The sequence below is a fragment of the Prionailurus bengalensis genome, chromosome B4 (assembly GCF_016509475.1).
Source record: "Prionailurus bengalensis isolate Pbe53 chromosome B4, Fcat_Pben_1.1_paternal_pri, whole genome shotgun sequence".
Taxonomy (NCBI): Eukaryota; Metazoa; Chordata; class Mammalia; order Carnivora; family Felidae; genus Prionailurus; species Prionailurus bengalensis.
In genome coordinates, this window is record NC_057358.1 from 134,682,244 (window position 1) to 134,691,448 (window position 9,205).

The following is a 9,205-nucleotide window of genomic DNA, read 5'->3' on the forward strand; positions in this document are numbered from 1 at the left end:
CCCAAGAAGGCCCTCTGAGGTTGGATGGCTTTGAGTAAAAGGATAGCTGGGTGATAGAGGCAGTGACACAAGGCAGCCTCTCCCTGCTCTGGGCAGGGTCAGGCCCCAGCTGCGCCTCTTCCGGCTCTTCCTTCCCTGTGAGAGAGGACACGCGATCCTCAACAGTGTGAGGGAGGGAGGGAGGGAGGGAACAGGGAGCAGCAATTCACATCTGGACCATTCTTAGCACAGGAAGCCACTAATTAAAGATGTTATATAGAAAACTACATGTAAAAAAAAAAAAAAAGAAAGAAAGAAAAAAGAAAAAAAAAAAGAAAAAATATAAAACCCAAACCAATCAAATAAATCAGAGGCAGGCAGGAAAGCAGCAGGGGGTTGAGTTAAACAGATTCGGTGCTTCAGGAGCCCCCTCCCACTCCATGCCCGGACCGGATCTTTTTTCTAGAAGCCAGAGTGCGAAGACTGGAAATCTTTTTGTGTATTTTTCTTTTCCTCTTTTTTTGGCCTTTCTTTTCCTTTCTCTTTTCTGTGGTCTTGGGCGCTCCTGGCCCCGTGGCAGGTGGGCGGTCAGTTGGCCAGCACAACCGGCTGGAAGGGCTGGCTGGGGTACTGCATGGTGCTCAGGTTGTAGCTGAGGCCTTCCACGAAGGGGGTCTTCTCCAGGAAGAGGCTGTTGGTGCTGCCTCCAAATACCTGGGCCACGTCGAAGCCGCTGCTGTTGCACGTGCCGGCCCCATTGCCCCCGCCATCAGCCCCATCAAAGAAGAGGCTGGGAGAGCCCCCGTTGTACACGAACTCCTTGGCATTGGGGGAGAGCTGGGACTGAGGGGCCGGGTTGGCCGCAATGAAGTTCAGCGAGTGCAGAGACAAAGAGAGGCTCTTGTGCTTCAGCAGGTTGTTGGTGGGAGAGCGGGCCATGCGGGGCTGCTGCTGGGGAGGCTGCTGGCCACTTGCCCCGCCGCCGGCCATGCCCCCGCCGTTTGCTGCCGCACCCCCCTTCTTCATCTTGGTGGAGCCAAACTTGGTGGCAGCGAAGGAGGCAGTGGTGAAGGTGATGGGCTGGGCGGAGCGGGGGATGAAAGTGGGGCTGGGTGACTGGCCGAAGGATGGTGACGGGGAGTTGGAAAGGGAGCTGTCCTGGCTGCCGATGGGCACGAAGACCTGGCATCAGGGTTGAAACTGCTCTTGAACTCCTTGTCCAGCTCTGGTGCAACACAGCCCTCGCTGTCATCCAGGTACAGCACTTTCACTGCCCCCTTCTCACCGATCTGGTAGGACACCTCGAAAGGGTCGATCCAGACGCTCAGCTCTTCAGGCACATTGGCCCGCACATCCTCCACTGCCAGGCCGCTCCGCTTGGCGGCCAGCTCCACCACGGGGTCCACGATCTCCCCGATGTGAACACAGCGGAAGCCAGAGCCCTTCAGTGGCTTGTCAGGGTACCAGTGGCCTTCATATTTCTTTTTCAAGAGCCGCTCGAGCTCCTCCCCAAACAGGTCTGCCCGGCGCCGGGGCAGCTTATTATACAAGTAGGAGATGATAAAGTTCAGGGCCACTTTGATCTCCAGCTGCATGGTCCTTGCTCTCCTAGGTGGCGAGTCAGCTCACGGCAAGAGTGCAAACCAAGGGCAGTGGCAGGAGACGTAAGATAGGCAGCCTTGGGCTCCAGAGAGCTCTGAGAAATGAGAACAAAGGGCATCATGAGTAGATTATGCAGAAAGCCCAGAGGGTAGGGGGTTCAATGGCAAAAGGCACAAAAGCACCAGCTTCGGGCCACATATACTCAGGGTCCCATTTTCTGCTCCACCAGTGACCAGCTTAATTGTGTGACTGAGAGCGAGCCACTTTTTTCTCAGCCTTAGTTTCATCAGTAACATAAGGTCATCATGGAGATGAAGTTAGCTCAAAGATGTCAACTGTCTTATGCCGAACCTGGTAGCTAGTAAAGACTTGATAAAATGAGCTACTGTTTTTCAAGTAATTCTAAAGAAATTCTAAAGGAATTCAAGTAATTTTAAAGGAGTGCTGTGGCTTCCACTATTTTGAGAAGCCGGGTCACACTATACAACTGCTATTTAAAAAAAAAAAAAAAGAAGCCCCTAATTCAGCTGGAGAAGAGAAGGCTCTTGCTAATGTATCTCTGTAACATCTTGGTGAAGTCGTGCTCCCAAACTGTCACAGGCCAAGATATAAGTGTAAAATCCTTAGTTTTTCTCCTTAAATGGAAAGGGATACAGATCACTGAACAGGAAGCAGCACTGCCAACTTTTCAGTGGGGGCTTGGACTCCAGTCACATCCAATTTGTCATCCTGGGCTCCCTGAGTATGTACGCCCTCTGGCTCACTCTTGGTTTGCAGAACTGATGCAAGAACGCCACAGCGTAACCAAAAGGTGCATTTCCGTGTAGGCCGTCTCCGAGAATGGAGACGAGAACATGATCCCTAGGAAGAAGTCAAGACCTGCATTAACTAGAGGTGTGGACCAACAAGGGAACGCTGACGAGGGGGCCGTCCCAGGGAAGCAGAGGAAATGAGAGGGAAGCAAAGCCCTGTAGGCCAAAAAATCCTTAAGAACAGCACTGGTGTGGCCGGAGGGAATCTCTACACTTCTGGCTGGAGTGCAGGTGATGAGGGCAGCAAAGAGAAGAAATTTTCCATCACCCTGCAGTCTCCAGCTGGGGACCCATCATCACTCAGTCTCCTGGGGACTGTCTGACCACCTGTCCTTGGCATCGGATTGGATTTATCAAGTGTTTGGAGATCCCCGGGGAGGAGACAGCCCAAGATAAACACTCAGATTGTTATTTTGGGATTCTCTCACAGCCAGCTCCCACAGAGGTCAAAAAGGTTTATTTCTGAGGTATGGGCCAGCCTCGTGTCTCAGGAAGATGATCTGTAAAGTCCCGAGAGCCAGTGATCCTAGTCCCACTTTCTCCACAAGGGCAGCTCCAGGCTCATGCTGTGAGAAGACTGAAAAGGACCACCTTCGAGGTTCAGCAGGGCCAGAACATGTTTCTAGCCAAGCCTCTGGGTGAGAATGTGCTGCTGAGCTCAGCACAGAGACAAGACTAATCCATGATCCATCAAGGGCATCTTTGCCCTGTGATAGATGTGGGGCTAGATTTTGATTAAAATCCCTTCTGGTGGTGACTGGTGGCTCAGCTGATTAAGTGTCTCACTCTTGATCTCAGCTCAGGTCTTGATATCAGGGTCATGAGTTTGAGTCCCACCTTGGGCTCCATGTGCAGCTTGGAGCCTACTTAAAATAGTAAGTAAATAGGGGCGCCTGCACGGCTCAGTAGAGTGTCCAACTTCGGCTCAGTTCATGATCTCACGGTTCGTGAGTTTGAGCCCCGCGTCAGGTTCACTGCTGTCAGTGCGAGCCTGCTTAGGATCCTCTGTCCCCTTCTGCCCCCTCTGCCCCTCCCCACTCATGCTCTCTCTCAATAATAAACATTTAAAAAAATTAAAAGAGTCGCTCTTAAAAAATTTTTTTTAAGTAAATAAATAAATATAAATCCCTTCTGGGTCCAGCAGAGAATAATCAGTTGCTAATTCTTCATTTGAGGATCCTAAGTTTTCTGAACACCTGCCCCGGCTTACTTCCTTGTAATTCTCAGGACTGGGGCCATGGCTCCTAGGGGTACTGTTAGGACTGGATCCTCAGGCAAAAGCTCTCTGGGGTGAGTATCAGAGAAGCAGCACTGGATCAATCTGGAGCATCACATAACACTGGCTACGAGTCTATCCCACCCTCATTTCAGGTCTGAGCAGAGGGTCACATGCCAAGTCAACAGAGTCCTTCTAGGTTAAAAGAGGAAAAAAAAAAGGTAACGGTAGAGGGTCTTCTGTTGGTAAGGATTGCGTTCATCACCAGATGCAAGGCTAGCCTCCAGGAATGGAAGTCTGTAAGGGCCATAGCGGCCACCAGAGGTGTCCTACATGGAGGAGATTACAAAGGTGTGAAGCAAGTTGGCAATGGTTCCCAAGAATAGGCCTTGAGTTAAAGACAAGGTTTTCAAAGTGTTTTTAAAAGTAAAACAGACTTAAATATGACGTGACTCTTCTCCCAAAGCACCACATGGCCTCTTGGTATAGCAGACCAAGGGGCCTCCTACACCTCTCTAGGCCTCCTCAAACTTTACTGCATATGTAACTTCCAAGTTAACTTCCCCTTAAAAGTTCATCTTCACAATGGGACCATTTTGTTTTACTTTTAAAAACATTTTTATTTATGTATTAAGTTTATTTATTTATTTATTTTGAGAGGAAAGACAGAGAGAGCATGAGCAGGAGAGGGGCAGAAAGAGGGGACAGAGAGAGAATCCCTTTGCTGACAACACAGAGCCTGACGTGGGGCTTCAACTCATGAACCATGAGATCATGACCTAAGCCAAAATCAAGAGTCGACACTTAACTGACTGAGCCACCCAGGCGCCCAAATGGGAGCATTAAAAAAATTTTTGGGGGGTGCTTGGGTGGCTCAGTCAGTTAACTGTCCAATTTTGGCTCAGGTCATGATCTCACCACTTGTGGGTTCAAGCCCCATGTCGGACTCCGTGCTGACAGCTCGGAGCCTGGAGCCTGCTTCAGATTGTGTGTCTCTCTCTCCTTCTTTCTCTCTGCCCCTCCCCTGCTAGTGCTCTGTCTCTCTCTCTCTCTCTCTCTCAAAAATAAACTAAAAAAAAAAAAAAAAAAAAGTGGGTGTGCGCCTGGGTGGTTCAGTCAGTGAAGCGTCCAACTTTAGCTCAGGTCATGATCTCACAGCCTGTGAGTTTGAGCCCCGTGTTGGGCTCTGTGCTGACAGCTCAGAGCCTGGAGCCTGCTTTGGATTCTGTGACTCCTTCTAGCTCTGCCCCTCCGCCTCTCATGCTCTGTCTGTCTCTCAAAAATAAGTAAACATTAAAAAAAACAATTTTATTGTTTATTTATTTTGGGGGGAGAGAGAGACAGCATGAGCATGTGCTGACAGCTCCTGACGTGGGGCTCAAACTCAGGAACCTCGAAATCATGACCTGAGCCGAAGTCAGACGCTTAACCGACTGAGCCACCCAGGTGCCCCAAAATGGGAGCATTTTAAATGCAGGCCAAAGTCATTGGGAAATAAGCCTCCCACCCCAAAATACAATAGAACCACTGTCATCAGCCCTGCCTAGCTAACCATTTTCTGCAGCATAAGCAACTAAAGCTGCACACCAATTTATACCTCAGTGATGCTGCTACACAAATAAGGAAGCACATAATGCCGTCTTTGCCTCTTTAATTGGAGAACAGGACAGGCCAGATGGCTGTGGGGTGGAACCTTTCAAAAATGCTGGACAACCAGAATGAGATTTTCTGCTCTATCAGCTCAGGCTCTAATTTTGACTTCAAGAAGCTTATGGAACAGAGGATTAAAGCACTGATGCTGTCTTGTCTTTAAAGATAAGAATGACCAATCAGATGAGTTTGTTCTTTTTTTTTTTTTTAAGGCTATGGGCAAATTCTAGAGCTTATATATAAAATATTCATAAAAATGTGGTAAGATTAGAAAGCTTGGCAATAACTACTCTTCGACACAAGGAACAAGTAGATTTAGGAGGCAAGGAAGGACTCGAAGATCTCCTCCAACCCTCACTCACGTGCAAAAGGACAGAACGGTGGCAAAAAGTAAAAGTAAAAACAAACCCAAGCAAACACCCCCCCCAAATCCAATGCTAAGTATTTAACAATAGCAAAATCTATCTTTTGTTAATATATTAGAAAGTTGAAAAAGTGAGAGTAAATTCTGTCCAAATTCCGTTAGACTCTTATTCTCCTTCACTTTTTATTTCCAACAGCAAAATTAATCTCTGGTTCAGATCCCTTGTGCTGACTTGTGTTTTAAAGAGTGCTTAAGGACAAAAATGAGGTAAGAAAGGCGGCTGCTGCAGTCAGTGATGTGGTAATGGTGATTCCAGAAAGAACTTACGACAAATATGCTATGGAGGATTTTTATGAAGAAAAGCAGCTACGTTTAAAGAGGAAAAGGAGGGATAATGGTGACAGAAATCCTCAGGTCCCTAAACCACGAGAACCTATAAAAATATCCAGGCACCTTGGGCACCTGGGTGGCTCAGTCTGTTAAGTGTCCAACTTGGGCTCAGGTCATGATCTCAGGCTTCTTGGGTTAGAGCCTCGAGTTGGGCTCTGCTCTGACAGCTCAGAGCCCGGAGCCTGCTTCAGATTCTGTGTCTCCCTCTCTCTCCCTGCCCCTCCCCGGCTTGCACTCTGTCTCTCTCTGTCTCTCAAAAATCAGTAAACATTTAAAAAAAAAAAAAAAAAATCCAGGCACCTCAAGCCCTAACATCGGAATAGTCCTACAACTGAAGCGCTATCAGATTCAAAAGAAACTGAAAAGAGTCTGGAGAGAGGAGTCAGGGAGGAGGGGCCCTCAGTTTTGACAAGGCCAGCAGGTGCCACAAACCGGATGCCCAGGAGAGCCGGCTCAGTGGGACCGCCCGGCCCCACCCCGCAATGACAGGACCGGCGGGTATGGTTGAAGGGCTTCCAGGACTTGGGCTGACTGACCGCAATACCCCAGCCAGAGTCTCCACCATGTCCCTCAAACATGGACTGTGCAAGCCCAACTCTTCAGACTAAGAAGGCCCTTTCTGGGGCACTCCATTACTCCGAAGCCAGGAAGATTTCACTGTAATTCCAACGTAGGCCGGCAGCGAAGGCACGCTCTGTACCCTGGGAATTGTAGTCCTCAGAAACCTCATACTCACGTTGGAGCAAGTGACCTACTTTCTGTGTACACTACACTTCCCTGCGTGCTTTGCGAAGGTTCAGCCAGCTAATCACGCATGCCCGGTAAGGGGAGCTGGCCGAGGTCCCGAGAACCGAGGAAAAGTTTCCGATGCACATGCGCGCTGGGGCGGACGCCCCCCCACCCCGCCCACCGCCTAATACATTTTATATAAATTCTACCCATAAGGCCTACTCCTCGTATTGTACCACCCCACTGTATTCGCGTCTTGGCCTCAAGTAAGGCTGAATTCTCCCCACCCCTTCCTCTTTTTCTTCACTGCCTCTCATGACTGTTGAATTAAAGATCTCCTAGTGAGTTTTTTTCCGGGTGAAGGCGGTGGGTGGGACAGATAAAGGTCACCCCTCCCATCCCCCCTCCCCCCCCCTCCACCCCCCCGGCGCCTCACCCAACACTGCCACTTAATCTGTATTCCTTGGGCTGGGTGGTCTCCTTGTGGAGTTGCTGTAGGGACAGTGAATTCAAAAAGAAAAAAAAGAAAAAAAGAAAAAAAAAAAAAAAAGCCTTTTCACTTAATGCCCAGCGGGCTCAGCTCCAGGACCCCAGAGCCAGGGAAGGCAGGAACTAAACCCAGTTCTCCCGTCCTCTCAGCCAAAGAAATTCCCAGTTAAGCTGCGGGGAGGAGCCGGGCCGACAATCAAAAGGCCCCAAGCCAGCAGGGCCCAAGCCTCACCCCTCTTTTAATCCAACTCAGAGTAACTAGACCCAGCCAGGGAAATGGGAAAAGGTTCCTGGGCAGGAAAGGAAAAACCGTACATCTGACACTTGAACAACATATTCTAATACTTGAAATTGTTTGTGAGTCCCCTCCCATTGCAAGGCCTGCTCTATGACCAGACTTACCAGATCCTCGGCAAAGCTCCCCAACAGTGTTAAACCTCCCTAATCCTCCCTCCCACACAAGCTTCTTTCTCCCACTGCTTAAGAGGGGGATGGGGCAGGCGCCCAAGAAAGCAATAGCAGTGCTTTTCTGCTGGAAAATCAAAGATGAGGGACTCACTCCCAGGGTAGGGTGGACAGGAAGGAGAAAAAGAAAGGTTAAGATACTGAGCAGGCACCCAAGAACCCCTTCGCTGGTCCAACCTGAAGCCTACTTTGTAGGGTTCTGGTTCTTCTGCGGGGTGGGAAAAGCCCTGCCAGCTGCCCCTCCTCCCCCCACCTCTCTGTTCAAGGGCACAGTCCATCCTCTGGACACGAGGGGAAGGAGCTTAAAAGTAGGGCTCTTCCTCCCAGGTACCTCACCAGGATCAATCAGAATCCACTCACTTGGTATTGCTGTAAAGGTACTTACCCCCTCCCTGCACAGTTTTCCCTTAAAACACTAAAGAGGATAAAGAGCTCAGGCCAAAATGGTGAATTCTGGTTCAGCGGCCAGGAGACAGTCACCACTGACCGGTCCAAAAGGGGATGTCCACCTTCCACCTCTCGGCTCCACAGGCCCAGAAATAAACCCTATTAATTATGACCACCCCCTTCCCCACACACGGGACAAGAAGCAGAAAAACAAGGCCTGGGTCCCCTTCTTTCCTGATTCATTTAATGGTGGCGGAAGTTATGTTTTTTTTTGGGGGGGGGGGGGAGATCAAGGAAAAATCTACCGCGTCTCTACGATATGAAGAACTGAGGGAGGCGGAGAGGGGAGGAAATGCACCCCACCCAGGAGGGGGCCACACTCCGAACCTAGAGAGGAGCACCGGGGGAAACGGGGGGGGGGGGTTCTACAGGGGAGGTGGAAAGAGAAAGGAAAATGTTGGCCAGTCGTCAGGGTGGGGGCGCGACAGCAACGTGCAGCGTCCAGCAAAGCGAAGAGCGGAGTGGGACCGAGGTGAAGGAAGGCGTCTCGAGGGTTCCCCCGCCCGCACGCCCCCCACGCACTCACTCGGGTCTCCGCGGCGGCGGGGCGGTTCAGGGTGGCTTCTCCCTTCCAGGGTAGTCCGGGGCGCGGTACGGTGGTCGTTCTTTCTTCCTTCCCGGGCGCCGCCGGGCCGGAGGCTGATGGGTCTTTTTCTTCGTTGAAGGTTGGGAGCAAGTAAGGGAGTTTGGGGGTATGATTCTCAATAATAATTCTTTCAGCTTTTTGGAGGTCAGGCTCGGCCAAGGGGGGACGGAAGGCGGGCGGGCCGGCCGGCGGCGACGGCGCGGGGATGTCGGACCGAAGGGCGGCTCGTGTCGCAGGGCGGAGGACGGTCCGGGCTCTGGCCAGCGGGCGGTCCTGCCCTTCTGGCCCCGCGTCGCCCGAGCCACTCGCTTCTCTCCGGCAACGACCCGCACCTTCCCGCGCCCCGGCCCGAAGTGAGCAAAGTCAATGAAAAGTTTCACCCTTAGCAACCCTGCGCATGGATCCGGCTTCCCCACCCCTGCGTGATGCGTCCCTCCGCCCTGCAGGGGCGGGGCCGGGCGCCGAGCCGGGACTAC

The 9,205-nt window shown here is 51.0% G+C and overlaps 1 protein-coding gene across 1 annotated transcript; it reads right to left on the reverse strand.

Annotated features, from left to right (window-relative positions):
• Positions 1 to 322: 322 nt before the first annotated feature.
• On the reverse strand, positions 323 to 9,205 carry TOB2 (transducer of ERBB2, 2). The gene is given in 3 exon segments (XM_043562722.1): positions 323 to 1,166; positions 1,169 to 1,675; positions 8,670 to 9,205. Coding segments are annotated over 2 exon segments (1,005 nt in total). The 5' UTR covers positions 1,575 to 1,675; positions 8,670 to 9,205; the 3' UTR covers positions 323 to 567.